Here is a 20,397-nt window from a genome sequence, read left to right as displayed (position 1 = left end):
AGATTGATCAGGAACCATTCCAACTCTCCAGCCAACTGGTTGTGGGTATAGATGTTTATAGATCTCTTTAGGTGGGCGATAAATTTCATTATTCATTATCCAGTGCAAGACCACCACCTAGCTTATTAGTGGTTTGAAACAGTTTTCATGTTTAGTCTCTGAAGCAGAGTTTTTGGACTATGTAAGAAATAAATAAAAAATACAAAAAATATCTAAAAGTAATAACAGAAAAAAAAAATCCTTAACACACCCATGGTCCTAATGTACTATAAAGGTCAAAAACATTTTATGGATGAGAATTACATTTAGGGGAGGAGAAAACCTTTTTTTAATGATTTATGTGTAGCGTCCAAATTAGAAATGGTAGGATTCCATGGGTGGGGGGGGGGATGTTAGAATGAGAGATGAAATATTTTAAATTATAGGTGGATTGATACAGTAAAAAGTGCCTTAGAAGATAGAAATATAAGATCTGATAATGTTGGAGTTTTGACATGTAACAGATTGATTTGGAGGAAAATTGTAGATAGAAAGTTAGTGGTAATGTAAGTTTTTCATGTAGTACTATCATATCCTGTACACCCCCTTGAGGGTACATGTCAGGAATTTGATGATGATATTTGAAATTTCAGATTTACTCTGAACTTTTAGAGGTCTGCCACAAACTCCTCATTTTGTTATTGTTGTTGATGAGACTTGGTTAATGCCATAAATCATCTATTTTTTTAAGAGGCTTTACAAGTCGGGTGCAAATAAATAAATAAATAAAATAATTAAATAAATAAACTTTAATCCTGAGACTTGAAAATAAATCACAATATTACTAGTCAGTAGAGGACTAAGTGTTGCTAACTAGTATCCTTTACTATCTGTTTGTAAAATGTAATTTGCTTTTCTTAGAATTCTTGGTTTTATTAAAAATAAATAAATAAATAAAAATCCTTTCCACTTGCCTGTGTAATTCTCATAAATGGCCATTGTAATATATTCCTTTGTTCTGTTTTTCTTCATAAAGGCAAATAAAATGGCACTGGAGGAAGAAACAGAGGATGGTGATCCCTTAAAATTTATTCTTCATTCTAAAGATCCTCATCATGAGGGACTAACTTTTGTGGTCCAGGGACCAACTCAGGAAATAAGAGATGAGTGGGTTAATAAGATCCGCATAATATTAGAAACTCAGTTGCAGTTTTTAAAAGGTTAGTTTTTAACTCTTTTTTTTTTTCTGACAAAAAAAAAAAAAAAAAAAAAAAAACTTGGAAGTATATTTTCGTAAACAGGGATAATTCATCATCTCATTAAAAGATAGTTACAGTTTCTTATTTTCTAAATATACTAGCCTCGATCTAATTTTTTATTACAGAAATGACAGTTAAACTGTCTTCTATTATTTTTGAAATAATCATGATATAAAAAGGAATGCAGGAAACCATGAATATGCATAAAAATATTAACTAAACTATACCAGATAGACTTCTTTCATTATTATTATATATGAGGACTACTTACTGTTTTAAGCTACATAACTGTAGAATGATATTTCTCATCTTATTGTACTGTGTTTTCTTAGGTTTCTCACTGGATATGATGCATAAAAGGTAGACTAGTAGTTTGAGACTAAGCCAAACAAATTACATTCTGCATTGACTAAAACTGCATACATATAATGGTCCAAAACAATCAAATATCATGTCCTATTGTAATGAAATAAAATTTATAAATATAAATATATATATATATATATATATATATATATAGATGTAATAAATTTTTTAACTTGGGGATATTGTATATTAGGATAACCAAGTTATTTTATAAACATTTTATGTGCTTTACATTATGGGAAAATATAAGAATAGTGATCAGAGCTTTACCCACCTTTACAATGAGTTGCCCTGGTGTTGTATCATCTTTAGACTTGAACTTTGTTTCAGGCTCAAACTTAATTGTTTGCATACTTGGGATTAGGAGGTAAAATAACTTGGTTATCCTAATATATATATATATATATATATATATATATATTTTTTTTTTTTTAATCTCAAAAGTTTACTGTTAACATTTCCTGCCAGCATCTTCAGAGCAAACACAGTAACAAAGGAACATCAAAGTTGAGATAAATTTCATGTGCTTTTGGAGACTTTAAAGTCTCCCATAAAGAACTTTAAAGTATTCAGAATCATTTAGATAATTCTTTTTCATTTTCCTATCCAGGTTCTAGGCCAAGTGGCCTGTTCTGGACTCAGTCCATCTTCTTCTTGGTCATCTCCTATTCCTTGTACCTCTAGGCTTATATGTTAAGATCTTTTTTTGGTAATCTTTCTCTCTGCATTCTTCCTAATATGGTCTAGCCAGTTTTTCCTATATTTAATCATTGAGTCTGTTATGGAATTAATTTCAAGATTTTTAGTTATTTCACTATTTCTTTCTAAGGAATTTCATTTCTGCTGTCTGAATTCTCTGTATATCTCTTTCTCTGAAGGTCCATATCTCTCTGCCATATAATAGTGTAGGTTTGCCTATTGTTTTGTAGACTCTAAGTCTTGTGTGTGTTTCTGTGTGTAGTTAGGTTTAAATGTTCTGTTAATTACTCCAGTGATTTTTATAAAGTTTATAATCTTAAAATCAATATCTATTTCATTTATGTAAGACAATTTACAGCCAATTATTTAAAATTATTAACTTGTTCAATTCTTTATTACTAGTTTACTTCTGACAGGGTTATTTCCATACAAAGCCATGACTTTAATTTTCTCTGTTGACCTTTCTAGGCCATATTGTTGTTTAATATTATTTAAGTTATAGATTGCTTTCTGTAGTTCGTCTTCAGTCTTCCACAAATGATCTAATCATCAGCAAAGAGTAATGTGTCTGTTTTTGTATGTCAATTAATTTGGAAGCCACATGTATTTACTTCTCTCCGTTTTTGATAATATTTTCCATATATATGTTAAATAATATGGGTGATAAAGGACACCTGACAGACTCCTCTATTTATTGGTTTCCGAGTAGATATGATATGATATCATTTGCTTTATTGCTATTTCATTATTATGGTATATGTTCAATAGAGCATTGTATAGGTGGTTTGGAATGTGATATTATTATTATTAAGAGAGATCTCCAGGGAGTCAGAGACTCATCGAGGGAGGCCACATACTACCACCAGCTATCATACTTATTCTTGAATTCATTCACACTACTTGCACTCACAACATCCAATAGCAATCCATTCCAATCACACGCACCACCCTCAGAGAGAAATATGTAGCCCTCAGGCCCCCCCCCCCCCTTAGCAGCCTTCATTCTCAGCTTCCAAGGATACCCTCTCATCCTTTCCCCACCCTCCATAAATTGAAAAATTTCGTCAACTGAAATCATGTATGACCCTTTCAGAAGTTTGTGAGTCTCAATCATATCTCCCCTCTTTCTCCTGTCTGCAGTCTACAAATTCTCGATCTGTCTTTATAATCAGTATTTCCACAATCTTGATATCATTTCTAACACCCTCTTTCATACTCTCTCCAATATATCAGAATCACAATGGAAATCATCATGTGCATCGAATCCCACCTTGGCACTGAATTCTCCTAGAACTACTTGAATATCCTTTCTTGGTATTGTATCCATAGTTTTATTTAGGTATTCGTAGAATTTCTCACTTACTTCATCTTCTGCATTTGATGTAGGCGCATAAACTTGTATCAGCGTACGTGCGCGCGCACGTGTGTGTGTGTGTGTATATACACACACACACATTTAATATACATTAATATCAACCTGTGCACAATAGTACAAGTGAGGCCTTGTAAAGAGGCAAAATAACATCCTTATCTTTATGTGGGAACGTTCATTTCAGCATTGTAATTATCTTTTGGGTTGTATTTGCAATCTTTACCACATGGCCCCTGAACTTCAACTTCCTAGCTATTAACACTCCAAGATCCCTAGCCTCATCAGTTTCTTCATCCTTATCAGCCTAATCCCTCCAATATAATACGACATTGGAAATCTAATCACGCCAAAGTGATTGACATTACTGACATTGAACTAACACCCATTTTCGCATGCCCACAATTCTAGCCTATTCAAATCATTCTGCACCTGTACATATCAGCAGCATTCCTGATTACCCTACCTATCTTTGCATCATCAGCAAATAGCTGTATGTTGCTTGTCAAATCCTTACCAGTATCATTAATGTACATATTGAATAACAGTGGACCAAGCATTGATCCTTGTGGTGCACCAGTAGTTATATATATATATATATATATATATATATATATTTTTTTTTTTTATTATTATTATTAATCTTTGTGCTGGTTATGGGCAGTACTACCCTTACATCACATCCAGACTTGATATAGGCCTAAGCCTTTACAAGTGTTTTACCATATGCCTGTTCGAATTATCATTGTAGCATTCTCTGGTGGCAACGCCATGCCACCAGTGTGCCCTGTAGAGCCCTCAAGGAAAGAACTTTTATATCCTTTTCCGTAAGCCCAAGCTGTTTTAAGTCCTTATAACTATCTGCACTCCATACGCCATGTAAAGAGATGTTGGCGCTGGTAAACCTCGGAGTTGCCCCATGTCCCTCCCGTATCTTACTAACTAGATCTGGGTTATTTTTATAATAATTTACTTTATTATTATGGCTATAGGCTAGTGTGTGCCCTATTCCCACCAACTGGGCATCAACTACCCAAACATCACCATCTCTTTTAATCACTAAGTCTGGCTTATGCAAACCTGTGGAGGTCCTATAATCTGGTTCCACCACAATCTCCCAACCTTTGTTCTTAAAGCGGTTGTTCAGAATGGAGACCACGGCATCATGCCTCCTCATGCAGACCCCATGGGTGCGGAAGCAACACTGGGCTATATGAGACAATGTCTCACTGTAGTGGCAGCCAGCCCTACAGTTGGAGTCGTCACTACCCCATCGAGCTATGCAGGCTCGAGTAGGCAGGGCATTGATCCTCGTCCTGATAAGGTCAATATACTTGAACCCAGGGAGGAGTCTGGTGCCATCCCTTACCCAATCATGCTGGAGAGACACCAGATATGACTGACTCTTTTAAAGGAGCACCATCTACAGAACAGTGCAACAGAGATGCCCATCTCTTGTGTTCTGCGGGTGCTGACTCGATTAAAGTTCCTTGATAATGGTACCAGCCTTTAGCCCACCTAAAGTCTTCTTGTATTAATGGCTATAGAAAGCCTCTCTGCAGATGGGGGAAGAAGATAGTTCTAACTGCACGATTCTTGACAGCCGCAGGCATTGGATCAGCCATCTAAGTGGTGGAACCCCAACCCCGCCATCCTTCACCCTCACATGAAAATATGCAGTAGGAGTGTCAGGCAGCAGTCGGAGCCATGATCTCACGGCTGAACGGATAGCCCTGTCCATTCGGGACAGTACTGAGATATATGTCCTACCAAGCACCAACTTGTGGTAAAAGCGAGGTAGGATATAGTAGGAAAGGAGAAACAGTCTTTGCTGGGGCTTGAGAGGAGCTTTCCTCAAAGAAGTGATCCCAGCTTCTAGGATAGAAGAGACAGGAAACCTTCCCTTTGGGGTGAACATGATACCGAGGTATCTCCACTTTTCCAGGATGGTCAAAGCATGCAACGATCTCCCGTGCAGGGAAAACTCTATAGTCTCGACCTTAAGCTTCTTGTCACGACCAGAGGGGACAAGAGCTAAAGAGCAGGACTTCTCTACATTAATAGAAAGGCCTCGAATAAAGAAGAAGTCAACTGCCCAGTCAAGGAGTTCCTACAAGCCTATCTTAGTAGAGGCTACGAGTATAAGATCGTCCACAAAGGCCATAGCATTAAAGGAAGAAATGCCTAGAGAGCAGCCTATATGGCTAGGAAGAGAATAAAGAAAAGGGAAGATAGAGGATCACCCTGGCGAACACCCTGAACTCGGGAATAGAAGTTGCACGGGACCCTGTAGTGATAATGTTATGTCGTCCATCTTGCTAATTGATCCATTTATGTTGGTTAGTTGGATCTATTCTGATTTCTTTAAATTCCATTTTTATTTTTGTTAGATGCTGATTGATACTGATCTGAATATAAGGAAACTCTCTGATTCCAATCTTTGAGTTTCTTATTCGGTTTTAAAACAATGTGGGATTTAATATCCCTTTAATGTAAATAGGAAATTTATATTATACTGCGCCATCCTATATTCAGATTAGTCTATATAATACAGAGGAATCAATCATCAACTAACTTTTGCATTCTCACTTTATACAGGTCGAGGTTAATATTATCTTTTAAGGCTTCCGCAAGGTTCGAATAAATTTTATGAGCGGTGCAATGAAGAAGGATCAGGCAAACAACAAATGAATTCAAATTAATAAACATTTAATACAGGGTTATAGAACATGTACATTTAAGCATAATTTTCTAAGTAAGATAATCTAATTGAACAATATTCAGAATATCTCTGCGACACTAGTGGCCACTCGGTTTGGATTAAAGTTAAATTTTCAGATCTTATTCTTCAACGCTTAAATACTATTATCACAACTTGTCTCTATTCAATGAGATAATTCAATTCTTTTATACATCAACTTAGTTTAAATACTCATAACAAACATAAAACATTAGGCATTAAACATTCAGCTGTCAATTCTATATTCTTCCAAAAAATTGAGAATGGTTCACATAGTTCAATGTTCCAGAATTTTACAGTAATTATTCTTAAGGTAGAAATTTCTAATTCTCTCTTAGTCAACAAACGCTTAATTTAATAATGAGGCAGTTATCATTTCAAAGGGGGGAAACACTTTAAAGCTCCATACTTCGGCTATTTTTAGTAGAACGCCACAGTTAATGTTAAGGTATATCAGGCAGAGCTAACTCTTATTTCTTCACACTGAAATATAAAAAGGACTGCTCTTACTGGATTACATCTTTTACATACTGGATTTACTATAGGCACACTTAAAACTGTAGTTAACTATTACTTTGAAGTAACACTATTCAAAAGAAATCTTCACTATCATCATCATCAAATTCCTGCCATGTACCCCCAAGGGGTGTACAGGATATGACAGTACTACATGAAAAAATTACATCATTACTAACTTCCTATCTACAATTTTCCTCCAAATCAGTCTGTTACTTGTCAAGACTCCAACATTATCAGATCTTATATTTCTATCCTCTAAGGCACTTTGTACCGTATCAATCCACCTATATCTTGGTCTTCCTCTGGGTTGTTTTCCTGCCAACTTGGCAGAGAACACTTGTTTTGCTAATCTTTCCTCTCCCATTCTATTTAAGTGACCATACCACCTGAGATTAGCTTTGCTAACGCATTCCTGGATGCTGACAATGTCAAGTTCTTTCCTAATATCCTCATTTTTAATATGATATTGCTGTTGATGCCATCTGTTCACGCCTCTAATCTTTCTCAGGACTCTCATATCTGCGGTCTCTAGTCTTTGGTCAAGTTTTTTACTTCTGACCCAGCTCTCGGATCCATAAGTTAAAACTGGTTTGAACACTGTCTTGTATACAGCTAATTTAGTGTTCCAACTAATTTCTCTCTTATTCCATATGAATTTATTCAATTGACTTCCCACCATACCAGCTTTGCTGATTCTGTTATCTATTTCTATATTTAATTTACCATCTTCAGTAAAAATCGTGCCTAAGTAGCTGAAATGTTTTACTTGTTCCACAGGTTCTCCATTCACAACACAGTTGACATTTTCAATGATTCTGCCTATTTTCATTGTCTTTGTCTTTTTATTGCTGACCTTCATACCATATCTATTACAACAGCTATTCAATTTAGTCAGAGAATCTTGCAGACTTGTAGCGGATTTATTTAGTAGTATAACATCATCCGCATAAAGCAAAGAGCTGACATTAACATCTCCAATTTTGATATCATGTTTAATACCATTTTCCTTCATAATGTGATCCATATAGATAATGAATAACAGAGGGGATAATGTACATCCTTGTCTCACACCAGATTTAACATTAAACCATCTTCCTGTACTTCCTTCAATTCTAACTGCCGACTTACAACTCAAATAAAGACTAAGTATTGCTTGATATAATGTCCCATTGACACCATATAACTGTAGCGTATTGAATAGCTTCTCTCTTGGCACCTTGTCATATGCCTTTTCCAAATCGACAAAACTTAAATACAGATCTTCGTTATATTCCCATGCTTTCTCGACTATTTGTCGTAAAGTGAAGATCTGATCCTGACAGCCTCTATTTGGCCTGAATCCAGCTTGTTCTTCACCAAGCTTTTCTAATAATAACTGTAATAACTAATAATAAATCTTCACTATAATAACTGAAATATTAAACATAGAGTTTCACAAGTCTTGACACACTTGTTTTAGGTAATCTACTTATTCCTTATTTTCTTCTATGCATTAAATTCAGCTTTGCACTATTCTTCCTCAAAACAAGTGGAATTCATCGTAATTTTAAAATTCCGTGGAAATATTCCGAATTGCCTAATAATTTCCCATTCCTTTCTTAATCTATTTATGGCATTTTCAAATCCCCTTATTGCCACCCATTACTTAACTCCTTGCTGTCCTGAATGCTTCTCTCTCTTTACTTTCGTTTTCCAAATAAAATCATTCATTCTTCCTGCCAAAATCCAGTTCGGTTTATATCCACTCCTTCTCCCTTCGAATACCGTAACTCACACTCCACGCACGCGCTATCTAAAATTAACTCCATTTCCTTGGCAACAGCCAGTCAAAACTAATCAGAAGAATTACATAAAATCACGCTTACACACAGAAATAAAAGATATATCACAATTCTTATAATGTATTAGCACAGCTTCTTATAATATTAACACAGGAATAAATAAAATAAATTGAATGACATTTTAACACAGAGTTTTTTCATTACTAATACATATCTCAAAATTATATAATTAAACAGTAATATATAAACTCAAAGTAATTATATGAATATTATATTACAAGCAAGAGACTAACAACAAATAATATTTACAAATCTTGCTCATAACATGGTGGATTATGTTAAATGTGAATGAAGTTTTAAATGAAGTAAAAGAAGAAGATATATATTCTCAGCACAGCTGTCCGAAGGGACAAAAGCTCTCTGTCTATAATTGTGCTGTATATGTTGCTGAAGTCGTTTAACGAATATTTTATGATAGAGTCTAAGTAACACAGGAATGATGGTAATAGGTCTAAAGTCTGATGCACAGCTTGAAGTTTCTTTCTTCGGAATGAAGATAGTTCTTGAAGCATGTAAGTATGGTGGTATTACTTTACTGGAAAGGAGAATGTCCACTTCAAGACTTTGAAGAATCTTCAACGGCACCTTCCGAAGCCTAGACGCAGGAAATCCATCAGGTCTGGAGGCAGAGAAATTAGATGGAAGAGCTGCTTTAATCTCCTGGATGGAGGCAGGCTGGTATATTTGAAGTGCAGGAATGGACCTCCATATCGTAGGTTGGTCATCATAATCAGGGAAGTGTGGAGGTGGAGCAGAAAAGACTGTACTCAAGAATTTGACAAAATCATCATGTAAGTCTGCTAGAGGTGAGGAGGGGGGAGCACCGTCAAGGATGGTTTTGGCACATTGCCCTCTATTCTTTTTATAGAGGGCCTGCATAGCTTCATAGGCCCTCTTCCTCTGCTTCCTATTTGACAAAGTCATTGTAGAATGAGACGTAGGTTGATGTTGACGAGGCATGAAGTGTTCAGAGAATTCAGCGTGGAGGTATTCATTCAACTGATCTGTGATATCCATTCCCAGAAGGTGAGTCTGGATCAGATATTTAAGAATTTGATGGTTATATTCTTGATGTTATATGCTTGATGTTTTATATGATGGTTATATGCTTGATGCAAAGATAGTTTTATCTTCCAAGTAGCGGACCTACAAATCGGTTATCACATCTTAATCAGAAATGTTGCTAATGATAGCACAGTTATAATGTCAATTATAACTGTGAAAGTGTATTTGATCTGCCACAAATAAGCTCGAATTCCAGTTGGGCTTGGATGTTTGTGTAGTCTGACAGAATACCAATACCCTGTTTATTGGTTTTGGAGGAAAATTTTAGATAGGAAATTAGTAAGTATATTTTTCATTTAATACCATATCCTGTGCAATCAAATTTACTACATTTTAATCATACATCCTTTGAAGGTACCTGGCAGGAATTTGATGATGACGATGATGATGATGATATGTGTGTGTGTACACACACGCTGATACAAGTTTATGCACCTACATGGTGAAGATGGTCAAATGATTGGACTAGTTTCACCATTATCCCAATCTACAACTTTAACATATACTTTAAAATATTACTGCAACGTCACATTGCCATCTTCATGGGAACTTAAGATAAAGACACATGCATGCAAGTACTACATAACAGCAAATGAGAAATGAAGCGAGAAAGCTACTGTTTTCCTAAAGTCCTGATGGTGCCTCCCTGTGGGCTATATTAGGTATTCTTGGCTTTGGCTGAAGTTCTTCTGATGTATGTTTCCCAAATTTGAGGCAGTCTCATGCATCCAAATTTGTTGAAGTTTGGCATGTTCCTAAGGGCTGAGGCTGATTCCATGAATAGTCTTTCATATTTGAACTTGCTGCAATGTATTACTGTGGCTTTCTTCCACCTTATTCTGTGGCGAGTATCCAGAGCATGGTCTGCAAACCCAGAGTGGCTGTACGGGTGCGAACTTTGGTCAATTCTATATGACGTCTCGTGCACTACGGCAAATAAAGAATTCGAAAGAATACGGAATCGCCATATCAACAAGTTTGATAAATTAAAAAAGAACTTGACGTTCAAACCAACACTGTAGTTAACCTTTCTTCAGTTATCTTGAAGCTTGAAGCACTCAACGCTCTGTTACTTAGTCAAAACTTCGCCATTGCTCCTAGGAAATTACTGGCCGAAGAATTAATGATCCAGATTGAACGCGGGATTCACCACCTTCCAAACCACATCGCCAACGATATTAGATTGGATGTAGCTAGTGTTCTCACAAAAGCAAAACCACCAAAAACCAACATATCCATTAGTGAATACAAGTCTCTACAGGAAATGAAAAAAAAACAAAGAAATAGTTATCACCAAAGCGGATAAAGGGAACGCCACTGTGGTACTCAATCATACTGACTACACAGGTAAGCTTAAGGCTTTACTATTAGATCGAGCTACTTACCTCCCCATTGAATACTATCCCACCAACTCACAAATTAGAAAACTCCATAGGCTCCTTAAGAAGGTCACTTCTTGGCCTGTGGAGATTACTAACAGACTAAAGCCATATGTCTAGACCCCCCCGTATATATGGGCTCCCATAGTGGATGGCATTGATTCCCCCACTTACAAACTAGCTAAATATTTAGCCAAAGCGCTCTCACACTATACTGGCAACACACTATCACACATGAAAAACTCAGCCCACTTCAAAGCCAGTATAGAAAACCTTACACTCCAACATAATGGTCAGTTTTGATGTCTCCTCCTTATTCACAAATGTCCCCCTCAAAGATACCTTAGAGCTAATCCAAGCTAAATTTCCTCCCGATATCTCAGCCCTATTTCAGTTCACAATGAACTCAGGCTATTTCGTTTGGCAGGAAAAATTCTACAAACAGATAAAGGGGACAACCATGGGTTCGCCACTTTCCCCACTCTGGCCAACTTCATTATGAAGACTTTTGAAGAAAAAGCCTTAAACTCAGCCTTACAAAAACCCACTGTTTGGCTTCGCTACGTTGATGATGTGTTCGCTATTTGACCACATGGCTCAGATACACTCCACTCCTTCTTAACACACTTAAACAACCAACTCCCTAGAATCAAGTTCACCCTGGAAAAAGAGGAAAACAATACCCTCCCCTTCCTAAAAAAAATACCCAGAAGAACAAGCAGGATTCAGAAAATGTTGAGGAACTAGTGATCATATATCTAACATCAGACAAATAATCAAAAAGCAAGGGAATTCAACTTAAGCCTTTATCTTTGCTTTGTAGGTTACTCCAAGGCCTTTGACTGTATGAGGTGGGATGTTTTATGGGATATCATGCTTGATTTCCTTATATCAAGGAAATCAAGCAACAGTAAGAATTGAAAATTCGATGTTCCCTGCATTCCAGTTTGAAAAAGGATCTTGACAAGGATGCATACTCACTATTACTGTTCAACCTCTACAGCGAAACTGTAATGAAAAGATCTCTAGAAAAGTGGAATGGAGGCATTAAAATAGGTGGCTGAACAATCACTAACCTACGATACGCAGATGGCACAGTGATAATAGCCACAAATGAACAGGAATTAAAATCCATCCTAAATCAATTAGAATGGGAAAGCTTAAGCCATGATTTATGAATAAATTAAGATAAAACCAAAATAATGATTTTATATAATGCAGAATAGATAGACATAAAAGGAATTGAAATTGTCTACAATTTCAACTATCTTGAAGTGATAATAACAAAAAAGATAGATGTAAAAAAGAGATATTATTATTATTACGGGCAACTCCAGGGAGTCATTAGACTCATCAAGGGAGTCATTAGACTCCCTCGATGAGTCTAATATGAAGAAGAATAGCACTAGCTAAGAAAGCTCTAACTGGTGATTGATTTAACTTAGATCTGGAAAGACAGGCACATCTCCAAAAAAAATGAAAATTAAGCTTGTAGAAACCTCCTTAGTTTTTTCCATCTTTCTCTATGCTTCTGAGTCTTGGACAATGACAAAATATGACGGAAGAAGAATCGAGGCATTTGAGCTCTGGTGCAGGAGAACAATGTTAAGAGTGTCTTTTGGACAGAAATATGAACAAACAAAAGTATCCTAGAAGAAGAATATCCACACAAGACTGTCAAACATACTTGACAAGAGAATTGTGCAATATTTTGGACACATATGCAGAAGGGAAGGCAACTGCCTGGAAAAAATAATCATCCAGGGTAAACTGTGTAGAAAAAGAAAAAACCCCCAACAGATGGATTGACCAAATATCAAGAATCACCAGACTTAAACTAGAAGAAGCCATAAGAGAAGCACAGGGGAGAAAGAAATGATGAAGCATCATCAGGAAGGTCATGAGTCCTCAGACATGAGGAGATCTGAGAGAGAGAAAGAATATACATATATATAAATTTTTAAAGAAAAAATAACGTTTAAAAGACTTTTTTTTTTTTTTAATATATATCTTACAGGTTATAATGTGAGAAGAGTCAAACTCATTTGGATTTGGCTGGAGAATAACGTTTACACAAGATTTCACGAATAATCTTGTAAATTTAAAGGAGCTGCAGTTTAAGAAGTTCCATTTCCTGCCTTTTGATATGGTGATCAGTATTTATGCAGAGTCAGCCAGTCCCAACTATGTTTACAGAAATGGTTGTTCTTTACAGGATCTTTGTTAGTGTATATGCCTCTTGCAAGCAAGCACTCTTCTGCTACCTCTAAATTAAAAAAAAAATCTGTAAAACTAAAAGCAAAAAATAGGTGCTTTTATGGTTGAAATGCAATTTTGCCTCTTCTAGGCATTTCCTTAGTTGCTTGTGGGTTATGACAGTCCAGATTCTTCATGTCTAACTTCAGCAGAAGAGCAAGTTTTGTCATAGTAATTGAAGCCACACAAACATGGAATTCTCTATACACTAAATAGATTAGGGATACACTATATTTTTAGTGGAAAGAAAAAAGGAAGCAAGTTTTCAAAAAAACTAGAAGGAATTAAGTGGGGAAGGTGAATTTAAATAGGATATGAGGAATTCTGGTGTCGCTAAAGAGTCGGAACTATATAACAGAGAGCAGACTCTACATAGAATTTTATGTAATGTGGAGAACTGACTGGGGATTCTGACTTAATGTCTGATTCTTGCTTTCAAACAGTGCGAACTGTAGATACCTACAAAATAATAGGTATCTACTTTGTGACTCAGCTGACTGAATTGTATTCTTTATTGGCCCAACCACCCTACTGGCCTTGACACAGACACATATATATATATATATTGAGTGATGAGGGCAAATATCAGAATGGGGAACTGGACAATGAGACTTATTTGTGCCTATGGTCCCACAGAAGGTTCTACTAAGGTAAAAGTGGAAGAATTTTTTAGAGAAAGCAACTGACACAATGAAAAAGGAAATGTTGGTTCTTGTTGGGGATCTAAATAGCAGAGTAGGAAATGATTGTCAGACATACAAAAATATTTTGGAAAAATTCACAGAAAAGAGCAAAGCTAATAATAATGGCAAATATCTGTTGGATTTCTGCCCAGGACATGGACTGGTTAATACTAATATAATGTTCCAACATAAAAATGTGCACAAATTCACATGGAGAGAAGAGGTAAGGAATAAGAAAAGTCTCATTACTATGTTATTGTTGATAGTGATGTTTTCTCCTTGGTGCAGGACACCAGATGTACAGAGGATTTGAAATTGGAAGTGATCACCATTTAGTCTTGAGCAGGATAAAATTGAATTTCATATTGAAAAGAAAAACATATAAGAAAGTTTTAAAGCGAATAAAAGACCAGCTCTCAGATGTGAACTGTACACTAAAATACACAAACATTATTCAAGAAATAATGAAAGAGTTTGAGAACAGTAACCAAACCTTGGAGATTCAGTGGCAAGCCCTGAAGAAAACACTGATTGATTCAGCCAGAGAGGTTGTCTGCAAGGATACAAAAAATCAGAACTCCATGGTGGACACAGGAAGTTAAAGAGGCAGTGAAGGAAAAGAAAAAAGCATACCAAAAGTTCCTGGCAAGTAAGTCAGCTTGTGCTCTTAGAGAATACAGAGACAAATGTAAGAAAGCTAAACAAAAGTAATGAGAAGACTGGTAAGAACATAGAAAATAAATATCAAGAAGGTGACAAGATATTCTGGAGGTTGTTGAAGAATCTCAGAAATGGAGGAAAGAGTGCTGTAAAAGGAATTAGAGATGATAAAGGTAACATGAAAACTGGAGATAAAGATATCCTTGAAGTATGGAGTAATTACTTTGAAAAATTGCTAAATGAAACAACACTGACCAGGAATATATATCCATACTTAAAGTACAAAAAGCCATCAAAAGCCTGAAATATGGAAAGGCAGCTGGTGCAGATGATATTCAACCTCAAATGCTCAAGTATGGAGGTATAAAAGTCTTACAGTGGCTGCACTGCATAGTTCAGAAGGCCTGGACTGAGGGACAAATTCCGGATGTACCGATACTCTCATAGTAGCCATATATAAAAAGGGAAATAAAACTGAATGTGAGAATTACAGAAGTATTTCCCTACTGAGTGTTCCTGGTAAGATATATGCAAGTATACTTCAGAAATGTTGAGAAGGATTATGGAAAAGAAGCTTAGTGAAGAACAAGCTGGATTCAGACAAGAGCTGTGAAGATCAGATTTTCACTTCACGACAAATTGTTGAGAAATCATGGGAATATAACAAAAATCTGTATTTAAGTTTTGTAGATCTGGAAAAGGCATATGACAAAGTTCCAAGAGAAAAGCTATTCAAAACACTTCAGTTGTATGGTGTTAGTGGGGCATTATATCAAGCAATACTTAGTCTTTATTTGAGTTGAGTTGTGTCAGTAGTTATAATTGAAGGAAGTACAAGAAGATGCTTTGATATTAAATCTGGTGTCAGACAAGGATGTGCTTTATTCCCTCTGTTATTCTTTATCTATATATACATTATCTGTATATAATGATATGAACGACTTCGAACATGGTTATGTACATGGCAAAGGGGTGGGGAAATATGCTTTAAGTTCGGACGTGTTAAGTGGGGTGGGGGGAGAAAAATAGAAAATTCTAGAACAAGACCAAATAGATTGCATATCTAATTACAAAGCGGAGATATCAAAGCTTACCAATATGTCTGTGTTATTCAAGGTTAAATTTTCTATGAGGGCTTTAAAGTGGGTCGAGTTTTTTATATAGGAAGTGGATCTTCCAGTGAGGGGGGTCAGAGAGTTGGCCAGCTGTTTAGACAGTCTGTAGCAAGGTGCATTGGTGGCATCTACTATAGGTCTGAGTGGGGAATTGGGTTTATGTATTTTTGGTAATCCGTATATTCGGAGGGGACGGGAGCGGAAAGGTTTAAGTTTTTTCGTGATGTCAGGGGGCCAGGAAGATACTTTTTTAAGTAAGATTTTTAATTTCTTAACTTGTGTTTTTGTGGGGTCATGTTCTAGCGAGATGTAGGTAGTGCGATCGCGGAGGATAATGTTCATTTTACGATTGTATTCACTAGTATTAAATACGACTGTGGCATTACCCTTATCCGCTCTGGTGATGACGATACTTTTTTCTTTCCGTAATTTCAGGTGAGCCGTGCATTGGGCATACGATAAATTGCTTTTTGGAGGCGAAGAATGCGCGAGGATGTTGGCTACGTCAAGTCTGATGTTGTTGACTATCTCCGACGGTAAGCGACCGATCCCCCGTTCAATGTTAACCATTACATCAAGCACCGGCACTTCCTTCGGAGCGATGACAAAATTACAAAATAAAAAACTCGACCCACTTTAAAGCCCTCATAGAAAATTTAACCTTGAATAACACAGACATATTGGTAAACTTTGATATCTCTGCTTTGTTTACCAATATTCCCTTAACTGACACCTTATCTCTCTTAGAAAACATTTTTCCATCTGACATCTTAGATCTCTTTTCCTTTGCCATTAACTCTGGGTATTTTTCTTCATCATCATCATCAAATTCCTGCCATGTACCCTCAAGGGGTGTACAGGATATGACAGTACTACATGAAAAAATTACATCATTACTAACTTCCTATCTACAATTTTCCTCCAAATCAGTCTGTTACTTGTCAAGACTCCAACATTATCAGATCTTATATTTCTATCGTCTAAGGCACTTTGTACCGTATCAATCCACCTATATCTTGGTCTTCCTCTGGGTCGTTTTCCTGCCAACCTGGCAGAGAACACTTGTTTTGCTAATCTTTCCTCTCCCATTCTATTTAAGTGACCATACCATCTGAGATTAGCTCTGCTAACGCATTCCTGGATGCTGACAATGTCAAGTTCTTTCCTAATATCCTCGTTTTTAATATGATATTGCCATTGATGCCATCTGTTCACGCCTCTAGTCTTTCTCAGGACTCTCATATCTGCGGTCTCTAGTCTTTGGTCAAGTGTTTTACTTCTGACCCAGCTCTCAGATCCATAAGTTAAAATTGGTTTGAACACTGTCTTGTATACAGCTAATTTAGTGTTCCGACTAATTTCTTTCTTATTCCATATGAATTTATTCAATTGACTTCCCACCATACCAGCTTTGCTGATTCTGTTGTCTATTTCTATATTTAGTTTACCATCTTCAGTAAAAATTGTGCCTAAGTAGCTGAAATGTTTTACTTGTTCCACAGGTTCTCCATTCACAACACAGTTGACATTTTCAATGATTCTGCCTATTTTCATTGTCTTTGTCTTTTTATTGCTGACCTTCATACCATATCTATTACAACAGCTATTCAATTTAGTCAGAGAATCTTGCAGACTTGTAGCGGATTTATTTAGAAGTATAACATCATCCGCATAAAGCAAAGAGCTGACATTAACATCTCCAATTTTGATATCAGGTTTAATACCACATTCCTTCATAATGTGATCCATATAGATAATGAATAACAGAGGGGATAATGTACATCCTTGTCTCACACCAGATTTAACATTAAACCATCTTCCTCTACTTCCTTCAATTCTAACTGCTGACTCACAACTCAAATAAAGACTAAGTATCGCTTGATATAATGCCCCATTCACACCATATAACTGCAGCGTATTGAATAGCTTCTCTCTTGGCACCTTGTCATATGCCTTTTCCAAATCGACAAAACTTAAATACAGATCTCTGTTATATTCCCATGCTTTCTCGACTATTTGTCGTAAAGTGAAGATCTGATCCTGACAGCCTCTATTTGGCCTGAATCCAGCTTGTTCTTCACCAAGCTTTTCTTCCACAATTCTTCTCAACCGTTTCTCAAGTATACTTGCATAGATCTTGCCAGGAACACTCAGTAGGGAAATACCTCTGTAATTCTCACATTCAGTTTTATTTCCCTTTTTATATATGGGTACTATGAGAGCTCTACTCCAATCATCGGGAATTCGTCCCTCTGTCCAGGCTTTCTGAACTATGCAGTGCAGCCATTGTAAGACTCTTATACCACCATACTTCAGCATTTCTGGTCGAATATCATCTACTCCTGCTGCCTTTCCACATTTCAAGCCTTTGATGGCTTTTTCTACTTCAAGTATGGATATGTATTCCTGACTGCATGCCTGGTCAGTGTTTTTTATCACTGTGCTGTCATCACTGCTTGTTTCATTTAGCAGTTTTTCAAAGTAATTACTCCATACTTCAAGGATATCTTTTTCTCCTGTTTTCATTTCACCTTTATCATCTGTAATTCCTTTTACAGCACTCTTTCCTCCATTTCTAAGCTTCTTCAACAACCTCCAGAATATTTTGCCACCTTCTTGATATTTATTTTCTATATTCTTGCCAAAGTCCTCCCATGACTTTTGTTTAGCAAGTTTTACACACTGTTTAGCTTTCTTACATTTGTCTCTGTATTCTGTAAGAGTAAAAGCTGACTTATTTGCCAGGAACTTTTGATATGCTTTCTTCTTTTCCTTCACTGCCTCTTTAACTTCCTGTGTCCACCAGGGAGTTCTGATTTTTTTATCCTTGCACACAACCTCACCACATGCCTCTCTGGCAGAATCAATCAATGTTTCCTTCAGAGTTTGCCACTGAATCTCCAATGTTTGATTCCTGTTCTCAAACTCTTTCATTTTCTTTTCAATAATATTTCTGTATTTTAGTCTACAGTTCACATCTGAGAGCTGCTCAACTTTTATTCGCTTTAAAACTTTCTTACATGTTATTCTTTTCAATATGAAATTCAATTTTATCCTGCTCAAGACTAAATAGTGATCACTTCCAATTTCAAATCCTCTGTACACTCTGGTGTCCTGCACCAGGGAGAAAACATCACTATCAACAATAACATAGTCAATGAGACTTTTCTTATTCCTAGCCTCTTCTCTCCATGTGAATTTGTGCACATTTTTATGTTGGAACATGGTGTTAGTAATAACCAGTCCATGTCCTGAGCAGAAATCCAATAGATATTTGCCATTATTATTAGCTTTGCTCTTTTCTCCAAATTTTCCCAAAATATTTTTGTATGTCTCACAATCATTTCCTACTCTGCTATTTAGATCCCCAACAAGGACCAACTTTTCCTTTTTCATTGTGTCAGTTGCTTTTTCTAAAGCCTCAAAAAATTCCTCCACTTCTACCTTAGTAGAACCTTCTGTGGGACCATAGGCACAAATAAGTCTCATTGTCCAGTTCCCCATTCTCATATTTGCCCACATTACTCTACTTGAGACTGACTGCCATTCAAGAAGATTAGCCTCGTATTTTGTGTTGAATACTATGGCTACTCCTTAAGGGTCAAAGCTGTATAACTGAGAGGAGACCTCCACATAGCCTTTAAAGGAATGCGGAGAACCGACCAGGGCTTCTGACCTAATGTCCAATCCTCACCTTCTCGTGGTGCACCCTGTTGGGTATCTACTTTGATACTGAACGAACGAGGATGGGCTGGCAATTTGGGATTTAGCCGACCAAATTGTATTCTTATTGGTTAAACCAAAATAAAAAAAAAAAAAAAAAATAAAAATGATGGTATTTTTCTTGGAAGAACAAAATCTACAAGCAGATAGAGGGAACCGCCATGGGTTCCCCCCCCCCCCCCCTTGCCAATTTTTATATAGAAGATTTCGAAAAACGAACCATAGACTCAGCCCCACTCAAACCTTCTATCTGGCTAAGATATGTAGGTGATGTGTTCTCTATTTGGCCTCATGGCCCAGACACGTTAGACTCCTTCCTCAGTCATCTCAATAGCCTACATCCAAGAATCCAGTTTACTATGGAAAAGGAAAAGAACAATTGTTTACCCTTCCTAGACACCTTAGTCACACGCCTGCCTAATGATACACTTGCCTTCACTGTATACAGAAAACCCACACACACAGGAAGATACATTCACAAACTCTCCCACCACCACCACCCCTCTCAACAATATGGCATTATTAAAACTCTTACCAAGAGAGCCCACAATCTCTGTTCCAGTGGAACCGCCCTCGCTACTTAGCTTAACCACATACACAGCACTTTCCTCTCCAATGGCTACAGCGATGTGGAAAAATTATCGTGAGAATAAGAGTGAGAGAAGTTATGAAATATATAAAGCTCAGTCCAAAAAAGTATTGTGAGGAAAGCTAAATCAGAGAATGAAAAGAAATTGGCCATGC

The 20,397-nt window shown here is 36.6% G+C and overlaps 1 protein-coding gene across 1 annotated transcript in view; it reads left to right on the top strand.

Annotated features, from left to right (window-relative positions):
• Positions 1-20,397, top strand: part of trio (trio Rho guanine nucleotide exchange factor) — a 1,056,141-nt gene that overhangs the window by 997,561 nt on the left and 38,183 nt on the right. Inside the window, exon 48 of the mRNA XM_090403001.1 lies at positions 1,016-1,199. Within this exon, the coding sequence (XP_090259127.1) occupies positions 1,016-1,199 (184 nt within the window). The remainder of the gene's footprint in view (positions 1-1,015; positions 1,200-20,397) is intronic.

The sequence above is a fragment of the Typopeltis vanoorti genome, chromosome 2, assembly GCF_054136105.1.
Source record: "Typopeltis vanoorti isolate ZY-2024b chromosome 2, IOZ_Tvanoo_1.0, whole genome shotgun sequence".
NCBI classification, from domain to species: domain Eukaryota; kingdom Metazoa; phylum Arthropoda; class Arachnida; order Uropygi; family Thelyphonidae; genus Typopeltis; species Typopeltis vanoorti.
The sequence above is the reverse complement of the archived record's forward strand: the minus strand, read 5'-3'. Positions and strand labels throughout refer to the sequence as shown.